Source organism: Sciurus carolinensis, chromosome 14 (genome assembly GCF_902686445.1).
Source record: "Sciurus carolinensis chromosome 14, mSciCar1.2, whole genome shotgun sequence".
Classification (NCBI taxonomy): domain Eukaryota; kingdom Metazoa; phylum Chordata; class Mammalia; order Rodentia; family Sciuridae; genus Sciurus; species Sciurus carolinensis.
The window spans coordinates 23,026,635-23,051,456 of record NC_062226.1 but is presented as its reverse complement, the minus strand read 5'-3'; the positions used below and the strand labels follow the sequence as shown (position 1 = coordinate 23,051,456).

At 38.0% G+C, this 24,822-nt stretch overlaps 1 protein-coding gene across 1 annotated transcript in view; it reads right to left on the bottom strand.

Moving 5' to 3' along the window:
- Svep1 (sushi, von Willebrand factor type A, EGF and pentraxin domain containing 1) overlaps window positions 1-24,822 on the bottom strand; it is a 200,233-nt gene that overhangs the window by 160,205 nt on the left and 15,206 nt on the right. Inside the window, exons 2-3 of the mRNA XM_047525742.1 lie at window positions 12,915-13,170; window positions 9,589-9,765 (exon numbers count right to left, since the gene is read on the bottom strand). Of these exons, the coding sequence (XP_047381698.1) occupies window positions 9,589-9,765; window positions 12,915-13,170 (433 nt within the window). The remainder of the gene's footprint in view (window positions 1-9,588; window positions 9,766-12,914; window positions 13,171-24,822) is intronic.

Below are 24,822 nucleotides of genomic sequence, written 5' to 3'. Positions count from 1 at the left end.
AAGGGATGGAAAATTCCCAGGAAGTTGAGAACCAAGCAGCGTTTCCATATGCTGTGATCTGAACACAAACTTATTTATTCATTCATTCACCAAGAATTTATTAATGCTTACTCCAGGTGTTGTGCACCAGAGGTTATTAAAAAAACAAAAAAGGCATAATCCTACTTTAAATGAATTCACAGAATGTTAAAGAAGAAAAACCTTACCCTAATTATCATACTCTATAGTAAGTGTGCAGAGAGAAGTTTAAGTCCAGATGAGGAATCTATATAGAGGAAGGAATGAGAGTCAAGTCTCCAATGGAGAAGCAAGTTTGTCATGTATCTAAAAGAATTGGCACGCACCAGATAGATAAGACATGGGATATTCTAAGAAAAGGGAAGAAAAATGTACAGGAATGGAAGTATTGAAGGAGCCACAAGCAGCTTGGGGCTGGGGTATAAGAAGCTACCATGATCACACCCAAACACTCATTCAGCCCTAGTAGAATCACATGACCTTAGCATTTCTTCTCAAACTGTTTAAGAAGACATACAATGCTATTTTTTGATCATTATTTTAATGCATTAATTTAATCTGTTAATGTAGATTGGAGTTTTCAACTACTCACATTTGGAACTTGTTGGGGCTACATGGTGTATTGTAAGAAGTCTTCACCATCTCTGGCTACCACCCACTAGATACCAGGAGCTCCTTCCAGTTGAGACAACCAAAATTGTCTCTAGACATTGTTAAGTTTCCCAGTGGTGAGGAGGGGGAATGCCTCCTTATTAAGAACCACTACTGGAGTCTATGTTAATCAAATGCTTACTGCATGCAGGTGACTTAATAAGCTTTTATAGACAGGATCTCATTTTCATTTTTACAATGATCCTACTATAAGTGACTCCATGTTTTAGATGAGATAACTAAGGTATATAGAGGTTAAAAATTTTGCCCAGGAATAAACACAGAGTGTCAGAACCAAGACTCATGCCACTAACTGCTGTCAATAACTTATATGTGGACACACAGTTGCATAAGGACTGAATCATGTATATCTCAGCATGACTAGCACTCAGCATACTACAAGGTACATCACGACTTCTCAGAAATGCAGTTTGAACAATCGTAGCCTGATTCCCTCTAGTGTGGGCTATCGTTTTAAAATTGTTAACACTGGCTATCATAGAAACTCGACTAATCCCCTAATGTAGTTACTCAACTCCACATGGACCCCATGGAAACAAGCAATGGAGATGCTAAGTTACAACCTAGAAGCAACTGTTTATTTTAAATGTAATCTGGAAAGAGCAGCAAAATGTTTCTGAATCATAACTGCACAGTGAGTGTTATGGATGGATTGCAAGTAACAGAATGAACTCCAGGGTCAGAGAGATCTGGGTCCACATGTTAACTCCACCTCTTAATAGTTGAATTACATTAGGAAAACGCTGAATTCCTTAAAACTCTTTCCACTTTTGCCAATAAGGAATATGAGTGGCAAAAGACTTCAGCATATGGATGTGGCATGGATCATTTTAAGAGATCTAATTTCCAGAACCTCCATATTCATGTGTACCTAAATTGATGGACTTGAGAAAGTGTCTATGGTATCTTTTTGTAATAGTCTGTCTTTCATTTTTCTCAAAAGAAATGCACACTTCTTACCCCTTCTAAATTGTAAGTGCATTGCCCCAAGACAAGAAACCTATACCATGGTTCAAAATCTTGACATCTTGAAACCCTTTCATCAAGCAGGCCTCCAAGAAGCTTCTCTCAACTAGAACTGTCATAGAGCAGATCCCTAGAACTTGTCTTGTGTAACTGAAACCAACAAGAAGTGTTTTAATAAGTCCTAGTGAAGCTCTTTGCGGGGGGGTTCCCAAAAATTGAGAAAGTGAATAATGGTAACGGTTGAGTAACAATTCCTTTTGCAAGTCAAAACGTTTCCAATTCCTCAATTTCAATAAATTTAAAAAGAACCAAAGGGAATTGTTAGCTAGCAGATGATTTACCACACTTTTCTGATTATAGATAACTGCTGTTATTTTTGGCATGTAACTCAGGAGGAACTCCAAGAATTGAGTGTCATCAACTTAACACAACTCTTTCACATTCCATTTATGTATTATACAAAGGTTTCAGCACAAAATCCATAACAATAACAACAAAAGAGAAATCAAATTGGTGCCATAAATTCCCTTAATCTAATGGTGAATAATAAAAAACCCACAGGTACATGAACTAATGAATGATTCATCTCATTAAAAGATGAATTTTCAATAGTATTTTTATGTGTCATTAGTATCAAAATGTGTAATGTTTGACAAATTATACAAAATAACAGTTACGATAATAACTCAATCTAGTAGTAGTTTCTGTCATGGAAAATTTAAAATTTTAATTTATATCCACAGATTTTGTGGCAGAGAAGTATGATGCTGAGATCAATAGAAGATTTTGGGACATGAAAATATGTTGCACAGAAAAGAATTGTGTCGTAGAAATGGAATAGAACTATGAAAATAAGATGTGTCGAAATTTCTGCATTAAAAAAAGTACTTATCCACAAATGAATACTTGAAGGAATCAAATTATCTATGATACTTAGATTTTAGTGGCTACCCTTGAAAGTGATATGATAGTTTTATTTGAAAAATGTCAATACAGTACATACATACACATGTACTGAAAATTTTAGAAACTTAAAAACCAGTGAGGGATACATAAATTTTCAATATTTTTGGAGGGAGGGGTAGGTTACATGAGTAAAAATGTTTAAGACCATGACTTGGTAGATGTTTTATGTTTTTCTTTGTTCCCTTATTCTTGTCATTGGAAACAGTCACTTATACTGAGACCAGGGAAAAGAAGGGGGGAATAATAAGACTTTACCATAATAAACAGAAATTGATCACAATCCTTACCTTGACAATTTTAGGCTACTGGATATATTTTTGTGAGTCTATCTAAACAGCACAATACCCTGTCTTTGGAGATTTGTGATGCTTCACATGAATGTTCTAGATGTGTGTGTTTCTGCAACAAATGTAATAGATAGGAACATTTACCACCAGGGCTGAATACCCACCTACCTCAGTGGAAAAGTGAGTCTAGGCCACAAGTTTCAAATCCTCCTCCTTGAGCTGCTGGGAACCCAGTCTCAACATGCGGGCTAGCAATATCCCCTCATAAAAAGCAAAGAGTAAAACATTGTACAAATTCCTTACATCTTACAAATCCTTTATTTTGGTACCATTGGGGATATTTTTTGGGAGGAAAAGTAGCTAAGCTCTGCTCAGAGAATGATATTTCCAAATGTTTTGGTTTCCATTCAAGAATCTCTAGAGCTCTTTCTCCTCTCTCTTTCCAAAGAAATGATATAATATTTAGACAGGAAAAAGGGCGTGTGTGTGAAGGGTGGGGGTGGAAATTCATGTGTATTTATATACATGTATAACAAGAGATTCCCACATAAACATCTCAGTATTTCTATTTCTATAGTGTATCCTCCTTTGATGAAAAGTAATACAACTGGAGCTTTGGCTCAAATTATCTGGGCCTCATCTTGGACACTATCCAGCTATAATTTTCAATTTGTTCATTCCAAGCTCACTGAAAGGAAGTCAATCTCCAGAGGAGCAATGTCCTCAAGATGCCTGTTGTCTCTATACTCTGTCAAATCCTCTCAGGGGAAATCCAGAACAGCTGCAACTCCTTGGATTTACAAGAGCTCACTGGTTATTCACAACTAATTTGATGATCTATCCATCTTAAAATGACTATTCAAGTAAATCAACTGTATATTTAATTTATCATTGACAGAGGTTAATAAAATGCAAACATTTCACTTTCATTTAAATCAAATGCATTTAAAAGAAATTGTCTTGGCGTGTGTTTTTGTCCCTAGGGATTCTGTGGTGCCCAAGGCAGACGGAAACCAAGTAATTGCCTGAGATTTAAATGATGAGTTTCTGTCCATTGAAGATTCTGATACTAAAATCAACTTTCCTGCATCCTTTTTGTCCTTTTTTTTTTTTTTTTCTTGAGCACTTACTATAGACTGGAAAGCAGGAAGTGGAATACAAAATGAATCAGGAAGTCATTGCCTATTAGACTTGCTAGTCTGAGGAAGTAGGAACAAAGACAACAGATGTGATGTGGTGGGAAAAGGAGCCAGAAGTTGAAGCAAGGTCTGAGGAATGAGACAGCATTTAGAGAATTACAACTAGTTCTCGTTTTTTTCGTTCAAAGGTAAGGGAGAGGTCAAATCATACAATGCCTCCAGGTCATGCTAAGGAGTTTGAATTTATTCTACAAATGGACCATCATTTGAAAGCATTAAGCAGGGTGATGGCATGACAAGATTTGTATTTTACATAATTCATTCTGTCTTTCATTCCTAGTACCAAATTGGAATCATATGAAGTTGCTATTGTACGTGCTGAAAATGAATGAATACTGATGACCTCATTAGGGGCCAACTAACACTTAGAATTCAAAATTGTATTTTTAATTGTGAGTATATTTATTCAGTGTCTATCTTTACAGTTAGATGTAGATCTTGGAGCCAGAAAACTGGCTCATTTCTCAGCTCTACTCACTGCCTGAACCTGGATGAGTCACTTAACCTTTCAAACTTTCAGTGTCCTTATCTCTAAAATAGAACAACATGCTAGAGAGCTATTAGGAAGATTAAATGAGCTGATAAATATCAATGCTTGGAAAAGTGTCTTGCACATAGTCATTGTTATTTAATGTTTGCTATTTTCAATATTATTATCAGTTATTGCTGTTGTCACCATTGCATTATCATCATTGCCATGACTGTCAAAATGCCCATTAAAGGTGAAGGATGAAAAAAGTAATACTAGTGACAGAGTTAGAAATGGCAGCAACTCAATAATTTACCAACACACAAGTGCACACACAAGCGCACGCACATTTATTTATGTAGATGCATAGCTATATAAGTCTACATACATAATCTATACATATCTACATCAATCTACATAGATATGCATATAGATATATGTGTATTTATATATGTATCTATTTAAATACAAGCCCCTTTTACAGAAGAAATTAAGTTGCCTAAAGTTAAATGGCTTATAACAGAGATTTAATGTGAACTAGATTTTTCTATATTTTTACACACTTTAAGCACAGTTCCATGGCTGGTCTCTGAACAGCAATGTATACAAGAAATTATTTTCAAAAATGGAAAAATAATCCGTGCGATATCTTGAAAATAACATAGGACTGAGAGCAAAGTGCCCTGAGTCCCTCCCTGGGTTCTGCTGATGGCTGGATATGTCATCTTGGGCAAAATACTCATTTTTCTTGAGGCCTCAATTTCCTCTTGTAGAATGAGGGGTTTAAAGTAGATAAACTCTAAGGTTCTTGTTGGCTCTAGAAAGAAATGATTTGCTTTTGAAAGACATTGTTTCTAAGATGAGGATAAATACTCAGCATTCCAACTGTTCAGAATGAAAGCCAGCCTCCTCCCACTGAGTAATAAAATAGCCTCGGCCTCCTCATCTTTCTGACCTTAGTTTAGAATCCCTTTAGCCTTCCTGAGTCTGCTCTTCAAAGCACAAGCATTTTTATTTGATGGCCCATATCAGAGTTTACAATTGCAAGTTGATTTATGTGATTAGCTTGTAAATTCCAAGAAGGTAGGGACCATGACTTTGTGCTCCTCATGGAACCACTACCTAGTGCCTTGCAGGGGTTGGACATGGAGAAGGTGCTCAGCAACATTCATGGACTCAATGGATTCGAAAGGAGACTCACTGCTTCCAGGTTTTCGGTACTGGATGATTTAGAGCTAACATTGGTTTTTGCCTTTCAAAGAAGTCTGGTAATGAATATTTCATGCCACAAGAACACAATTTGCATATTTTCTCTTAGCTCCTTGGATGCCAGAGAAGTCAGCGATGGTGCTCTCTCCAGCAACTATAGATATGGTGAACATCTCGGAGCTCCAAAACCACTTTTCCTAATTGCTACCAGAGTCCTAGACCAGAGGCCTGATTCTGGGGGTATCAAAAGACCAGATGTGAGAGGTCTCAAAAGACCTTGAGAAACCAGTCAGAGAGGTGAGTGGTGGTAAAGCAGGAAAGGAATTTATCCAGTATGGCCATAGAGAGGACAGGGGAACCAGCATCTGGGCCTTGTTCTCAGGGTTCTGGTGGGAACTTCAGTATTACACAGGGAAGAATGAGGGGAGGGGGCAAGAGGTATGTGTAGTCAAGCAGTCTTGGTCAAACTGTGGTCTGGCTGATCATTATCTCAGGTCTGGTTCTGTGCAGTCCTGGGGGATCCTGGGAAATCATGACTTCTGGAGGGGCAATTCACTTCCTGTCATGAGATGATTGCTCCTGTTTAGTGGGTTGCTTTGGTTCCTGTCATAGGAGGTAAGCCCACAGGCCTTGCTGTTTGTGGAATTTGAGATAAACTGGCAAGGACTCACAGAGAGTGAGCAGGCCAGAGGAGCAAAAGGGAGTACTTCCTAACAATGATGGGGTCCTCCTTCAGGGGCAGCAAGGGAAAATTCTTGGGGAAGCAAATGTCGAAGATGACAAGATGAATATTTACACTGGGGCAACTCTATCTGACTTAAGTCTTGCATGTCAGAAAGTATTAGGCTGAGGTTTACTAAGTTAGGAGAAAGGATAGAAAAGCTAATCCTTTTATGTGTGGTGTTCTTGGCTAGAACTGGCAGCAGACGGCCTCTGATCTCTCTACTGATGCTCTCATGACAGGCCCACCCAACCTCCTACATTTTATGGACTGCTGCGCCTTTCAGCCTGGAATGCACAACTGGTGGCAGCCAAAGCTAATTGGTTAACCAGGGGCAGTGGGTTTGTGAATTGTGTTCTCTCTATTTCTCTCTTTTTGCAGCTTATCCCTTGGGATGCAAGATTCTAGAGCATGAAGGAATGGAGACTGCAGCACACGGTGGCCCCTGCATGATGACGATGGCTTGCTGGCAGGGAACAGTTCAGCCCAGGACCACACGGAAGGCAGACATGCTGACTACAGCATCAAGCAAAGAAAATGAGATTTTCTGCCTGCATTTGGTGGGCTAGGATGGGCGGAGCCAGGGAGGGCGTGTTGGGGAGAGTGCCAAGCTCTTGATGAGAGTGTGGGAAGATTCAAGGGGAAGGAAAAACAAGAGGAGGCACTGTGCCAACTCAGGGGCAGTTGGGCTGATCTCTCCTCCCTTTGCTGCCTAAGTGAGAATTCCTACTGGGTGGGTGGGAGCAGAGCCAAGAAAGGAGAGATGCTGCTGGGTGAATGTGGATGGTCAGACGGGGCAAAGATGTGTCTGCTAGTTGGGATCAGAGTCATGGGAGGAAGGAGAATTTGAGAGAAGTGAGAAGAGGGACAATGAGAATAAAGGAGAGTAAAAGAATGACACAAGAATAAATGTCCCATGAGAAGAATGAAAGAAAGAAGAAAACATGTCAAATAGAGAGAGGACCGCGGTTCCCTGCTACAGAGCCGGCTACCTACCAAATGCCAGAATGAAATAATGTTCACATGAACAAGTCGTGAGCAGCTGCATGACACTGAGGAAACCAAATCTGCTGCTCCCACATTTCCCTGGTGGGTGTCATTTCCATGGGAATATGGTTTTCCAAAACAGAGAATCATGGAAAAGCTGTAAGTTATTTTTTTTTTAAAACAACATTGCTTTTTAGGTAAAAAACAGAATAAATAAAATGCTGACCAACACAGAAAAACCACAGACTGCCTTTAAATATTAAATATTTCCTAAAATATAATGTAGAGCGTGAGAATCATTAAGAATGCCTCCCTAATAAAATGTGAAGATGCTTTTGTAAGAAACTTTAGAAAAGGGAACTTTACAAATGTGGATGATGTAAATTCCATTTTGAAATGATGACATTTTTGCAACTTTTTTTTTTTTTGGTACCAGGGATTCAACCCAGAGGCTCTTAACCACTGAGCCACATCCCAGCCTGTTTTTTATTTTTTATTTTTAATTATGAGACAGGGTCTCACCAAGTTGCTTAGAGCTTTGCTAAATTGCTGAGGCTGACTTGAGCTTGAGATTCTCCTGCCTCAGTCTTCAAAGCTGCTGGAATTACAGGTGTGTGTGCGACTGTGCCTGGCCTTTTGGAACCTTCTGATATCCTTTTGGGGAGGCTTGCGAAGAGCCTAAATATCAAGTGAATGTTGCATTTTTTGTGACAATTTAGTAAGATATATGTGGATCAGGGAATGGAATCCCACTGGTTGCAATCTCATAGACAGACTGAGACATATTTTTGTGTAGGTTCCTACAGAATAGATTTGGCTAGTAGATTAATGACAAAAGACCCCAAATTGTCCCCCTTGCAATTCTAAACCTATCCTTGGAGAGGCCTTCCTCCTGGAAGCCTGCCATGACCATGTGAAAAAGCCTGGGCTAGCCTGATGGAGTATGAGAGGCCTGTGGGAGTATGAGAGGCCTCATGGAGAATGAGAGGCCTGAGGGAGTATGAGAGGCCTGATGAAGTGTGAGAGGCCTGAGGGAGTATGAGAGGCCTGAGGGAGTGTGAGAGGCCTCATGGAGTATAAGAGGCCTCATGGAGCATGAGAGGCCTGAGGGAGTGTGAGAGGCCTCATGGAGTATAAGAGGCCTCATGGAGCATGAGAGGCCTGAGGGAGTGTGAGAGGCCTCATGGAGTATAAGAGGCCTCATGGAGCATGAGAGGCCTGAGGGAGTGTGAGAGGCCTGATGGAGTATGAGGGGCCTGATGGAGTGTGAGAGGCCTCATGGAGCATGAGAGGCCTGAGGGAGTGTGAGAGGCCTCATGGAGCATGAGAGGCCTGAGGGAGTATGAGAGGCCTGATGGAGTATGAGAGGCCTGAGGGAGTGTGAGAGGCCTCATGGAGCATGAGAGGCCTGATGGAGTGTGAGAGGCCTCATGAGAATGAGAGGCCTGATGGAGTATGAGAGGCCTCATGGAGAATGAGAGGCCTGAGGGAATAAGAGAGTCCTCATGGAGCATGAGAGGCCTGAGGGAGTATGAGAGGCCTGAGGGAGTGTGAGAGGCCTCATGGAGTATAAGAGGCCTCATGGAGGACAGTCTACTTGTCCCAGACCAGGCCACTTCAGACCGATCTATACTCAGTGGATTCTTAAGCATGTCACTGAAGCCAGCTGAGATCTGTAGGGCAGCCTACTCAAGTCGTAGCTGAGGGCAAAATCATGATTCAGGGCAGCTAAGACCAAAAGAGCTGCCCACATGACCCACACTCATGATCAATAATAAACACGTTATTTTGCCAGGTGTGGGGTGCACACCCGTAATCCCAGCCACTCAGGAGGCTGAGGCAGGAGGATCACAAATTCAAAGGCAGTCTCAGTAATTAGTCAAGGCGCTAAGCAACTTAGCAAGGCCCTGTCTGAAAATAAAAAAGAGCTGGGGATGTGGCTCAGCAGTTAAGCACCTCTGGGTTCATCCTCTGGTATCAAAAACAAACAAACAAATAAATTTAAAAAACAGTATTTTAAGCCTTGGAGTTTTGGGATCATTTGTTACACAACAACAGATAACTAATACCATTATACCCCAACTGGAGACTCACCTGTACACTCATATTGTAGACCTTTTCCATAATAGCCTTTTTCACAGATGCATTCAAATTGACCTGTGTGGGTCCCGCATTTACAGCTTGCCATTCGGTCACAGCAGTCTTTGCCAGCTTCACAGAGATACGAGCAGTGGGACATATCCTCTTGAATAAAACTCCCAGAAGGTAGATCTATCAAAAACATATGACAGGGCAATTAAAAAGTGATTGATGATCGAATGTTACATTCTCTTGTCTTTAAAATTCAAGTGCAAGCTGGAGAAAATATCTTTTTTCTCACAGGTCTAATCCCTTGTTTCTTACTCTCACCCAAATATAAATGTGCGTTATTTGCAACCTCACTCTGGGAATCTGTTTCAGCCAGTTAAGTTATTTCAGTCTGGGACCTCATCATAAGTTCTCAAGGCCACTCAGGGTCAGACAGAAATGAAGTACTTTAGAGAGGAATCTCCAGATGCAGCAGGAAGTAACACAGTCAGTTCTTCAGGTCACCCTCCTGGCTTCCAAACCAGAGTGTTGCACTGCCTCTGAATGAGGTCAGGCAGCAGTAACCAGATCCCCAAATTCCTTGTTCAAGTTAAAAGTAAAACTGCAATTCTGACTATTGAATAAGGATGTTGACTGTGAGCTGCTGACTTTAGATTAAATTCCATCACTTCTGCTATTTGATTAAAGACTTAAAGAACAGCACCACATAAGCTAAATGATAGAACCAGGATCTGGTCTATGTCTCAATTTTAAATACATTGACACAAGTTAATGTCAACAGAGACCTTTCTGATTATGTGAGCTGAGCTCAACCGTTTGAGCAGAGCTGCTCCAAAAGTGATTTAACAGAGCAGGGAAAGGCTGAATATGACAGGTTCAGAATGGATGCCCGGAACGGGCGAGTGCTAAGTCCATTTAGGTCCATGGTGTTAGGTTTAGATGTAGGTATGGGCCTGTAGCAGGAACTCAAGTCACCAAGTGTCAGCAAGACACAGGGGCTGCAAGAGAATACCTGGGAGAGAGTGATGAGACCTCAACAATGGAGCATCTGTTTCCATGTATAACCACTTGAATAACAAATAGGGAGGGCAATGTAAGACTGCAGCCCCCAGGGAAAGAGGCCAGAACAACCAGTCTCCATATTCAAACTCCACCAAATATACTCTGATGTGGGTGAAAGACCTACGACAGGGGCCCCGAAGATGTAGTTCTGAGACATTGGGTCGCAGGTTTATTTGACAGTGGAATAACTTAGGACGCAACAAAAACATAAGTGTCAAGACTGGTGCAGTAGCATTCAAGTCTGGGAGAGAAACAAGCGGAGGAATTTTATATGGGGTAAAACTTCGATGATGATGATGATGATCATGTCCATTGAGCATGGCTAGAAACAGACAATTTTGAGATGAAAAGTGGATCCATCTAAATTAAAAGAAGCATTAAGAGATTATAAAGGTAAGGGAAAGAAGCTCACTTCCTTTGATCTAATGAACACTTTCTAGTAAAAACAGAGTTTCTTCTTACCGGATATGGAAGATCTACCAGAGTGTTCTGCATTCTAGATTTTAGTTTAGTGTAAACAATGTATTGGCTTTCAAAACCGTTGCGTTATAGTATCCCCAACTTTTTACTTGAAAGCTCCATCCCTCTTAGTTTCTGGTCAACTCACACTGGCGCAGAAGGCTCCAGTCTTAGAAGACAGAGGAACAGGAGGACGGGAGAGTCATCCTCTATAATACTCATTTCTGACAACACCTATGACCTCATGACCTCATCTAGTTACACCCACTGTTGCCAGCTGCAGCTGTCCTGCTCTCCCGCATAACACATTTCTATCCCTGGGAAAAAGGAGAAACAAAGGTCATCTCAGTCTCAATTCCTGCCATCTGCAGGGTATAATTCATAACTAAGTGAAGTTTAAGTATCTTGTTTAATGCTGCTGAAAAAATTATATGATACAGACTATAATACTCTCCATTTTTTGATAGGAGATAAAATTGAAGTTTATAGGTGTCAAATAAGTTGCCCAACATAAAGAATTGTTAATTAATCAATATTAATATTTAGTACATAATAACAAATGCATAATTATAACATAGTTGAGTCAGCAGTAACTTTCTAATCACTTTATATGTATTAACCCATTTATTCCTTGTAACAAACCTGTGAAGTCACATAGTCTCATTGCCTATATTCTATTAACAAGAAAACTAAGGAGTGTAGAAGAGAGACATTGTCAAAAGTCAGTTAGCCAGCAGGTGACAAAACTGGAATTCAAATCCAGGCATACTAGACTTTTCAGACTTCGCTGTTAAAATCTAGACTTTTAAGCTGCAGGCTCAGGATTTAAATCCAAACTCCTTTACTCTCAAACCTATTTTCCTGCTGCTTCTAAGTCCTGACCTAAGCCTTGGCCCGTTTCACTGAGATTCTAATTTCCAAAATCTTTTGCCAACATCCTCTCTCAGAGAGTTCCTTTTTACTTTTTTTTTTATAACTCCCCCTACAGCCTGAACTCGCACCACAGTAGGGCTATCCTGCTTATTATGAGTGTCACTAATTGGCTGGAATCTTGTGTGGTCATGGTTTTCCCCTGAAACGGGACCTGCACATGGACACCTGCAAGGATCAAGTCTAATTTGCCACTTTGCTGACACCCTGCCATCTCTTTGCAGTCTGTATTCTCTTCTCCTGGCTCACCAAGACATGTGCCCAGATGATGACAGGGACATTCATCTAACTCCTATTACACAACCGAACATCCTTATAGATAGTGAACAAAGAACTCTAATGAGGGAATTTGCTGATTTTCTTCCCTTTCTGGGTTGATCACTATGAAGCTTATACAAAAACATATTTATCCTCAAATTGTCAGGGCAAGAAATATGTGTTTAAGTATTCATTGTCCCTACATCTTCATGTGTATTTCTGGAAACATTCTTCTGAGATTCACTGTGCAAGTCTCTGAAAGTTTACTTCATCTGTCCAGATAACTGTAAATGAGAACTAAGTCAAGACTTCCCACTCTGTGGGTGGCCTACAAACACACCTCAGTTCATTCCACTGAGTCTGATGGTTCTAGGTGGGAGCATATGGAGAGTCTAGTGAAAATATATCACAGCTGTTAAGAAAGATAACAAAACAACTTCTCTTGTTGCAAGTTCAGAATGTCATCTCTATGAAGTTCAGCACAGCTCATGACAGCCAAACCACCCATAGGCATCATGCTCAGCGAGAACCTTATGAGGGTTTGCTATAACCTCCAGTGGTTTTCAGCCAGTGAGAGGGCAACTCCATTTAAAGGCACCTTGTTACATATTAGGCTCCATTACCTTCATGCAGTGCCCGGCGTGCTAAAGCCTCAAACTCTTCAAAACTGTGGAGCAGGTAGCAGTGTTCCTCCTTCGGGGTGGAAGCCATGTCATTCAGTTCCCGAATGTTTCCTTGCCATATGCCAAAAGTGAAGATCTCCACACCAAAATCTCTGAGCGATGCTGCAATTGGCCTGGGATCTCCTCCATTGGAATATCCATCAGTGATGAGAAATATAACTTTGGTGGAGTTTTCTCTGGAATGACTAAGAATTTGCTGTAAAGAAACAGGGAGTATCAGTCTGAGACTGCACTGTGTTGCCCACGATGTGCTCCATTCTTGTGAAGAGCACACTTGTGAATTCACATCACTAGCACTTCATGGTGTGGAGGAATGGAAGCCCCGTTCGGTGAGAGTAAAACAGAAACAGACACAGACTAGAGTCTACCATGATCTTCCACAGAAACACAATACACCGCAAAAGTGTTTAAGATGTATCGTCATCGTCATCTCTGTGGAGTTTCACTGATGAAGAACAACGAGTGTTTATGGCATTAGTTTTTAAATCAGTGTTATTATTGATTTTTATTGATTTTATTTTATTGATTTTCAGGCTCTCATAGTACCAACCAAATCTGAATGCAAGCATCTCTCTCTATTTCTACTTCTCTATGCATCCATCTAAAACCTGGGCATGATCAGCACTAAAAGCCTAATGGGAAGAAAATTTAAGAGTGTCTGTTTTAGAGTTAATAATGGCTGACCTGCTTCTATATTTGTTTTTCCATGGCTCCTTCAAAAATGTAGAATGGATTCAATACTCCATCTCTTCTGGACCACCCAGTATTAGCATAAAATCCGCTGGTTTTGGCGGTGTCCTATCTTCATGAGAAAACATTGATTCACTAAATCCAACCCTGGGCTTTATTATTTTAGGACAAATGAATTCTGTTTTACAATGTTATATGCTATTCCTTCTCTACAGATGTAAGAAAAAAAAAAATGAAACCTTAAAATAGGCATTCTATTTATTGCCATTGATACTCTGTAACATCAAACCATAAAGGCTAAGATTCCAGCGGTAAATCTGGCATCGTTTTCAATTCACTGTTGATACTTTTTATCAGAATTGGTTAGGAAAGGTAAAGAAGTGCCAGGGTGTGTTTTCTGCAAAAGCTTAGAAGGAATTCACGTTTATGAGGCAGTAATTCAAGAAACACTGCATGTCTTCCAGCAAATAGGTGGGAAGAGTAACAATTGCATCCTATGTTTTGGAGAAATAAAAAAGAGATATGAATTAACAATAAGTCCGATTCAATTCACTTTAGGGAGCAGACTCACTATAAGATCCAGATTCCCTCAGATTATACAACTCACCTAGGTAGAAAGCAGTTTCCATTAGTATAGACTCAATAATAATTATTATAATTCAATAAGCCTTACCTAAATTTCATTTGTGTTTGTGAGCTAAAGTTAAAGTTGTGAAACTTGAATTGAAAGAAAATGAAGCTAGAAATGACTCCAGAAAACATCTGGAAAGTCAGAAGTTTGACAAGAGGTATTCAGACACTTCATCCCACGCCTTCTCTAGAACTGAGTGAGATCTAGAAAACAACACAGAGAGGAACATGGTGAAGATGGGCACAGAGGGCAGTTTATGGGACAGAATAATGTACAAGATGTTGAGGGACACTCCCCAAACACAGAAACAGGGGACCCAGTCAACATTTTCAAAAGTCTTATCTTTCGGAATTTAAAAGGTTGCACTCTTGATGAAGGACAGGATTTGGGATAAATTCTTGATAAGTATGAGATTTACCCACTCTCTAGACAAGAAATGAATCTCTGAGGAGAGGGAGAGGGAAAGAGTTCGAGAACAAGAGGTGTTTGACATAGCTGTGAGCCCCTGAGGTCTCCGCCAACCTCTCCAACCCCCAACTCAGTCACAGAAGAAGAGGTAAATGACAAACAACCCTCTAGGGCATAGGTCCTCTATCCATTTAGATATTCAGGATGGTGGCAGTCCCATAGAAGTGCCCTTGATCATGATGACAAGGGGCAATGGGGTATAACTATGTGGGTGTTAAAGGAGAGAGGACTTGATGAGTCCTCTGTATTCCTAAAGAGGTGAGAGAGAGGCCATATTGAGGCCATATCAATGCCATATTAAGATCCATGTGTGTGGCAAGGGATGGTACCACGCCCCATGTGAGCCAAAGCCAGATGGAGATGTCTCTCTCTCTGGTCACATCAATATGAAGAGGTCCCAGGGGTCCCAGGAGATAGTGGCATCAAAGTTCTACAAAACCAACCAACAAACGTGCCAACATCCAACGATGGCCGTCATGACCAGTGATGAGACAATTGGACATTAAACAAGACGGAAGTGCAGGACGTGTCAACACTGAGAGGTGAGCAACCCCTAAGCAGCTCTGCATATGCCCCAGGGCTTTCACTCAACTACGGGGAGGAAGAGGAAGAATTCCGAACATGACTCAGTTTTTAAATGTGTTTGAGAAACTTGGTTTTTGAGTCTTCTTGGAAACATCTAGATAGAGTTTTTGTCATAAGGTGTACTAGAGTTTCAAGGTATAACATGAGGAAAATAGAGAAGTTGTTTTTTTTTTTTAAATTGTTCATCAGCAGATGGTGACATATTTTATCTTTTGCACGCAGCGTCTCTTCCTGATTGAACCTGGTGAGACCTTGGGAGGAAGGTGGAGAACATCTTTTGGAACACTGCCATCCCACATATTCAGAGAGAGAGAGGCAAGGGATAGAGATGAAGTTCAGAGGTGGGAGAGAAGAGGTCGCTTCATCTAACTCCTTTTTGTTAAAGAAGCTCAAAGATATTCAGAAGTGGGGGCTGGGGAGATAGCTCAGTCGGTGGAGTGTTTGCCTTGTAAGCACAAGGTCCTGGGTTCAATCCCCAGCACCAAAAGAAAAAAAAAAAAAAAAAACACATTCAGAAGTGGCAGGCCCAGAATTTCAAGGGTATAACAGCTTCAAACAAAGGCCTAGGCTTCTCCCCAAATGTGACTTCCTTGAAGGCAGGTATTTTTATCCATTTTTTAAAAAATTTCTCAATATCCAGAGTCTAGAGCACTGCTTAGCAAACAGAAAACAGTCAATAAATACCTGTCAATAAAGAGAAACTCATAGAACAGCAGTTTTTCCAGCTGCTTGGGTAAAAACCTTGGAATTATCCTTGCCTCCTGTATTTTGCTTTAGAAATGACTCCCCATCTACTGATATTCACTTGCATATTACATGAATATTTTAATTTTTAAATTTCTTAAATTCACATAGTTTTCTGTCTTTGGTGTGAGGTTTAGACTGCCTTTTTTTTTATTCAGCCAGATAAGCAACTTTCCCAAAATAATTTACTGATTCATTCATTATTTCCCTGGTTATAGTCTCTCCATTCTGTTTTACTGATCTACTTGTCTGTTCTTAGCCGATATCACATGGTTTCAGGTGCTATAGCTTAGAGTATTTTTTTTTTTTTTTCATATCTGGTAAAGAAAAGCCATCATCTTTCTTTTTCTCTTTTGAAATGTTTGTGGTTTACCTTAAAATGTTTCTTTTCCAAAGGAACCTGAGAATTATCTCATAAAATTCTTCATTAAAATTTTCCTATCTTGTCATTTGACCCAATAATCCCCTTCTAGGAATCTATTCCAAAGACACTTTGGCACATATATACACAAAACAGGAGTAAAGGACCAGCCTCAGCAGAAAGAAGCATCTTGAAAGCCCTGTTGGCGGTCCCCAAACGTCACTCCCACCAGAAGGAGCCAGGAATTCTTGAAGAAATGGTTGATTTCAGGTCCAGGTGAGAAATGTACAAAATAAGCACAGACAACCTTTCATGACAGAAAGCAATTAAAAGACTTTTCCAGGGTTAGCCAAAGAACCAGCCAGAAGAGACACCTCTGGGCAAAGGGCAATTTGAGTATCAACAAAAATAGTAATTTGAATGAACTTAATATATCAGTATAATATATATGTATATATACATTTCTGAGTGTTTGTACACAAGCATATATAAGTATGTGTTTACATTTTTAGTTAGTATACATTCCAGAGGGGTAAGTCCTACAATATAAACAATAATCAGAATGAACTGAAATACACAAATGCTCATACACATATTTATTATTCTTCATTCAGAACCATCTCTGGGGAAAAGTCCAATGATCTGTTATGGATGATATAAAGTAAGACGTTATTTAATTTGTATTTAAAAGAATCCTTTTCCATATTCCAAGGGCCAATTTTAATACTCTGAAGTGGATTCTCTTTCTTTCTGGTTGCTCCACTCTGGAATCATAATCTCACCTCCTTTGACATTCTATATCCCACCTGTGCTTACTGTGAATTATGTTTCTTCTACAAGGTTATGGGAGTGAACTATCATCAAAACACTTAAAAAGTGAGAATAATAATGGAAAGGAAAAGAACGAGAAAAGGTAAATTTCTTTGCAACATAGTATTATTTTTCTTTTAGCAATACTGAGAATGAGACCCAGGTTCTTGTGCATGCTAGGTGAGCACTCCACTACTGAGCTACATCCTCAGCTCTTTTTCCTTAAATTTCATTTTGAGACAGGGTCTCACTAAGTTGCTGAGGCTGACCTTGATCTTGCAATCCTCCTGCCTCACCCTTCTGAGTAGCTGGGGTTACAGGCAAGTGCAATCATGCCTGGTTTTCAGTATGGTATTCTTGACAATATCTGGCACAGAGTATGTGCTCATAAATATTTATTCAATGAATGAATTAATGAACAAATGGAGTGCATAAACTCTTGGACACTGGAGAGAGTTAGTTGAGTGAATTGGTCTGCAGTTAATAGTAGGAATATTCACTGTGTGTGAGCCCTGTGTGATATCTCATATAGTTGTATACAAGAAAGGTAAAGTTTTCTTTTTGTGCCTTTACTGTCCTTCTGAAACAAATGCCCTCTTGGAATATCAATCTTAGTTCATGCCAATAACATTCCTTAACATCCAAGTTAGGATTAAGCAGAGAGCTCTTCCTATACTATGCATTGTACACAGAACACTCTAAGCTGGCATTCTATTTTCCTTCCCTTCTTGCAGAGAACTGGTCGGTATTTACAGGAACCATTAGATCTGTTGGCAAGACAGATATATTAAGCTTAAAATAGCAAGAAGAACGGCAGGACTAGTAGTCCCAGCAAAGAATTACACAAGATCTGGGTTTGGAATGTACTTTAAAGATAGAGGACGGATGGATGATTTACTGAAAATAATTTACAGTCCCCCCAACTTTGTGCTTCATCATGCTTGAATAAAAACATAATTCAGTGAAAACATTCTTCATACCAAGACTTAAGAAGTAAATGGCTCTGTGGTCATGTCTGTGGAACGTGGTAGAAGCTTGGCACTTCTCTTTCCAATGTTCCTGAAATCGTTTACATCATCTGCTACCCTTGCTGAGGCATTTCAGAAACAGAAATTTTTGGTCCAGAATAGTGAATGAGGCAAAAATGCTTTGCTGGCAAAGAAAAATTCAACATGGACTTTGCATGGCAAAAGGTTATCACCATCTGTATTGTATCAAGCCCCTGATGAGCTTGTATAAATATCTGGCAGGGGAGTAAGCTTCCTGAGTCCAGCAAAAGTCATTAGAATGATAAAAATGCAGGATTGTGTAAGAGCCGTTCTAACAACCAGAGATCCATCACCATTACACAAGACTGTACCTCCACCCCCACCCCGAGTCAGGCCACAAGAGAGCTGTTTTGAAAATGGTCTTAAAAGAAAGTCAGAGGTTGCAACAAATCTGGAAGGGGAACAGTATTTGCTCTTGGGCTCCAATAATTAAACTACATACAGACAGGATATCAACTACCACATGGCCTTAGCTGCAACTGCCCATTGTGACCAGCCTTGAGGAGGAATACTAACTAGAGAAGGTAGCTAGCTCTCCTTCACAGAGTGTGATACTGAACTAATATCCACTGCGACTCCATTAGAGCTACTCTCCATCAAGGAACAGAAAAGTGGTAAATTGTTTCAACTTATTTTTCACATTTTTTTTCATTGTTAGGGAATGTTAAGCACAAGCAAGGTATCAGAACTTACTTAGAATACTTTCCTCACCTTTCACATTCTAAAATTTCACTAATCTTCATCTGTTATGAGTTAATTTTTTTTTTTTTTTTTTTTGCGGTGCTGGGGATTGAACCAGGGCCTTGTGCTTGCAAGGCAAGCATTCTACCAATTGAGCTATATCCCTAGCCCACAAGTTAAATATTTTAATTTGAATACCCTGATATTTTTCAGTTCAAGAGAGTCATGGTTTTATATTTTTTTATGGAAAAAGAAGTTATTCTGCTAGTTCATCATTTCCTGGATTTCAAACTCTAGTCTTTTTTCTTTTCTTCTTTTTTTTTTTTTTTTTTTTCATTTTTACAACATCCTATTTCCTTCTGGATCTGGTAGGAATGTCTCAAGCTTTTCTTCTGTATCTGTGTTGGTTTCATGGGGAGGTATCTTCTTCCCTTCTACTTCTTGTTAAGAATTACTCTTGGTATTGAACTTTATTTTTCCTGTTATTATAATATTTCTCTATCTTGTTTAGGTCTTTCTTTATTCATTTCAGTTTTCGGCCAGTTTTGTTTTCATTTCACTTTGTTGTTTATCCCCTTATTTCCAGTTCAGTGTATTATTTATTCATGTTAAATGCATGTAACAAATGCTTTCTAGAATTAGTTTTGCTTTTCAGAGTGAATTCTTATACTTTATCTTATATTCTATTTTTTTAATCAAATGGAAATATTCAAAGAAGTCAGAATGGAAGGTTTTTCTTTTCCTTCTATTTTTCTTCATCCATGAATGAAGAAGTATAGTCAGTCAGTTTGCAGCAAATGATAAAAAGTGGGTAAAATAAGTGTTGGAACCCATGAGTGTAAAATTTGCTATCTATTATAATTATTAAAATAAACTGATAGCCTACCCAAGTGCTCAGCAAAAGGAGTTAAAAATAAGCCACATGCTGTGTTTGTTTAAAAGAGAGGGCTCAGGTCAACACTGTCCAACAGAACTTTCTGTGATGATTGACAGGTTATCTGCTCAGTTCAACACAGTAGTCATTTGCAACATGTGACTATGTAGACTTTGCAATGAGGCTATTGTAAATGAAGAACTAAATCAATAATTTTATTTAATCATTCTAATTAATTTAGATTTAAGTAGATAAATGTGGCTAGTGGCTATGATACTGGATAATGTAGTTCAAGATTGCAGCAGCCTCATCCCTGGATTAAAAAAAAAAAACATAAAAAGGCTAGAGCAAGCCTATGAAAATATTCTGTAAATCTGATAAATGCAAAATCAATTTGAAGATTTAGAAGAGGACATCATTTAATACTAAAATAAGAAGAAAATAAGCATAATGAAATTATGTATCACTAGAATTAAGAAATTCAAAGACTCTATGGAAACAAGAACTGAAATCCATAGAAAGAGAATAGGCTAAGATGCAAAGAGAGATGTATGTGAGGAGAATGATTTGATAAGAAAATAATGCAGGGAAACTCAAAATATAATGAAAGACTTGGAAATCCACATTGTTCATAGGAGATAAAACAACAGAAATGCAAATCCATAAAGTTTAGCATAAATTTTAGTGTAGAAAGTTGCTTAGCAACCTCACTGACAAATAGAATTCCAAATAAATATCATCAAACTGAATTAAAAAAAATACTCAAAGTATCTTTCCCTTTTATATGATAAAGCTTAATTCTCAAATGCAAAACTGGATTAAAATGAGTAAGTCTTTAACTTTACAACACATTTATTGTCCTAATGTAAAAAAGATAATAATCCAAAGTGTTAGTATTTTCATAAAGAAAAATTAGGAATAATATGATAAATTATCTATCTTAAAACAACAATGGAAGGCATGCTCAACTGTTTAAAAAAAAATGAAAGCAGATTTTCTAAGTAGGTAAGGAATCTTCCAATATGTCTGCCTCTAACTTTTAGTTAGTAGTTTTTCGGAATTTAGATAAAAGTTCATATCCTTTTTGAAACTTTCCTAAATCCTTCTGATGTGCATAAAATAAACCTTCCTCATTACTACCACTTATGTTCCATTTCACCAAACCCCTCATAATTATAGTTACGGCTATGTGTCTGACTACATCCCAAGCTTGTTTGCAAAGTACTCTCTGGCAGGATAGGATCTTAACCCTTACTCTCTTGATGATAAAAATAACTATGAAACCAGTGAATGAATGAATAAACAAATGTCATCATTTCATTAGCTAAACTAAATGTACAACATATAGAATAAAAACATAAATTCCTGGGCTAAAAATTGTGGTTAAAGGAAATTCTGTTCTGCAACCATGAAATGAAAACTCATAAATATCACATACAAATTATTTCATCAAATACATATTGAATCACTATTATAGGCCAGGTGCTATGCTAGGGATTTCTAATTGCACTATTGGATGATACAAAAGAAACATTAACTGAAACCAAACAAACAGAAATAAAACAATGTCAAAAGTATAGGTAGAAAATGTGCTCTGCAGTTACTGAGCTTTCCTGTTTATCTTGTAATTTCAAATGAATCATGTTTAGTATGTCTCATTTATTTTAAGTATTTACTCAGGCTTCATGGACTGAAATTCTAAAGGGGAAAAAATGTTGGCTTGAGTAACATTTAGGCTATTTATGACGGTCTAGCCAAATCAGAGAACCAGAGGGTCAAAGAGGAATGTAGTTTCAGATTTATGGTTACAGAGTTCTTCCACCCACATACATGCTTTAGTTATTAAACATGGGCACAGATAATTTTGAAATGCACCCATAGGGACAGTACATCAAGTTGGAAAATGGTGTGCACAGGAGTTGATGAGTAGCAGACTGAATCCAGACTGTAAAAAACAATAGAGCAACATGCAAAGACCAAACATATTTCCATTCATGCCAACTTTCACCATCCATTCTCTACACCCATGGGGAATCAAGAAAATCTGGATAGCAAAAGCAAAGTCATCAGAATCCAAATGAGACTATGATGCCAAATGACATATCACTTTTAAAAAAACAAACTGCTAATTTGCTACCAGGCAAAAATCAAATTAAGGGCTGGGGATATAGCTCAGTTGGTAGAGTGACTACCTTGCAAGCACAAGACCCTGGGTTCAATCCCCAGCACTGCAAAAGAAAAAAAAAAATCAAATTAAACTCTATTATTAATATCGTTATAAATACATTATAAAATAATTTCAGTTGACATGTTAAAGCCTATACAATATGACCAACTAACATTTAGCCACCAGAGTCAAAGATATGGTTAGTTCATGTGCCTCACATCAAGAAGTTAAAGGAGAAAGTAAATAAGATAATCCCAAATTGTACAAATATCGTTTAGTATTTGGACATCTGTTTAGGATTTTGCAAATAAATTAGGCAGAGTAGAGAAGTATTACTTAATGTAAAATAGCACTATCATAAACCAATGGCCAAAATCATGCTTGAAGCCTCTACATAAAATTCAAGAACAAGACAGGAAGTCCCACCACTTCAATGAGGGAATACTATCAATATGATAAGGCGAGAAGCTCATCTAAGTTAAATAAAAAAGCTAATCATATTTCAGCTAAAGGAGAATCAAATGGAAAGAAATAGAAAGGTGTTAAGAAAGATTTATGTATAAGAATAACTATTTTAACTACAAAATTTTACAGTAATAAGTTATTAATAGATTTAAAATATGTCTATGTGATAACAAATACTTAAAAAATAGAAGACTTTTCTTAAATGGGAACTTCTTCAATTTGCAACTTAAAAATTATAGAGCATGACTTGTTTATATATCACATATAATTATATATGTATTCACACATATATAAAAGGGTAAGAAACAATTTTACCTTAAACTATTGATATTATTTTCATATAAGAAAAAGAAGCACAGATTATTTTTAGATACTTGCAAATGGAGATTAGTAAAGACTTTAATGGTTATCCATGAATCAAAGGTATTTGTTGTTTTAAGATAAAAATTTACATACCTAAACCACAAATGGCTGTCTCTAAGGGTTGAATACCCGCTAAATTGGCTTAAATGAAGTGGGAGATTTCCTGGATGCATAGGAATATCTCTCCCGACTCAAGATGAGGAAGAAGGGATAGGTCCCAGGAGAGACTGGAACCAGGAAAAAGAAGTTGGAAGGAACATGGTGGATACTCCCTCCAACCTTCCATCTGTTTTCTTCTGGAGTCACATAGTACGTCCTCTAGCTTCTTTTTGCATATCTTTATTCACTCCCCATACACTGGTAGGATTTCTATGGTTCTCTATGCACAGTTCTAAATCTGCATATTCTAACTACTGGTCAAAAAAAAACAAACCCTAAAACAAAACAAAAACCTACTCTCTCAAAGCTCTGTGTATCCTAATCAAAAGTGCTAGAGGAAGACTATAGAGGATCTGTCTCAACCTCTGGATTGGGACTTTCAATCTAAACAGAGAGGGTCAAGCTCCAAGGATTGGCAAGTGACAGGAGGAAGATAGGTGCCGTCCTCAGTGAAAATAATTGTTGATTGACATGAACTACAAAAGACGAGATCTACAAAGAGAAGAAAAATTTACTGCCATCTTTAAATCTCTCCAGTGAAATCTGAAATTCATTAGATCAATTTGCCCTCCCTAAAGAGAACCAAATACCAGGAATAAGGTGTAGAGACTGGGAAAAAAAGTGTAAAATATTTCTGAGAAAGCAGAAATATGATATTTATGACTCAAAATTATTAGAAAAGAAATGATGCATTACTATAAGTTATTTTAATAACCATGAATAACCATAATAACTTAGAAGGAGCCTCAAGTATATGAAAGACACAGAAAATCTAACCATTATTTTGAAAATACTCAGGCTTCAGCAACAACCCAACTCTGGAACAGTTTTAAAAAGTCAAATAATTTTCAAACCAAATCTACTGACACATGGAGGATTAAAGGGGATGAGAGTTGAAGAGAGATTTTAAGTTCATGAACTTGCTGTGTATTTTATTTGTTCTGGTAATCTTAAATTTATCAAAAGTGCATTTATTTTGTGACATTAACATTTCAAATGATATTTGAAAAATTTGTTTTTCAGTATTTGTTTGTATGAATAATCATATCAATCACTGTGGAGTGAAGGATTCTGTTTCTATCTTTAAAAAAACCAAAGTTAAACACTACATGATTTAGGGCTCAGTTTTATTCACAAATTACAAGATTTATTCCAGTTTGAGTATCCCTAATTCAAGAATACAAAATCCAAATGCCACAAAACTGAAACTTTTTGAGCATCAACCTGATGTCAGGAGGGGAAAACACCATACAATAAAACCTCATTTCACGAACAAAATTATTTAATGTTATATAAAATCACCATCAGGTTATGTATAGGAGGTATATATAAAATGTACATGAATTTCATGTTTAGAATTGGGTCCCATCTCCAAGATACATATATCATCATTCAAAGGTGTTGACTTTAAAAATTATTTCAAGTATTGTCTAGTCTGGTGGATCAAACAATTTGTATAAATAGTTACATGCTTGCTTTTTTCTGACAGTTCTCCTTAAGTATGCATTGAATATGTATCTGGTTCATTACCTACAGTACTTGAATAGTTTTCTAAACATTGATGATCATAGAGTTGATTTTTAAAGCAAGTTTTTTTTTAACCTGAAGAAATTACTAAAATACTTGAAAGGAATTTTTTTTTGTTTGTATGTGAAATAGAATGACATATTAAAAAAAAAAAAAGAAAGATTATAATGTATAGAAATATTGGGTATCCCAGATTAGGATAAATTGAACTTAGTTGGAAGACCAAGTTTTGAACTGAGATTTGGCATATACATTTATAAACTCAAGTTTAGGC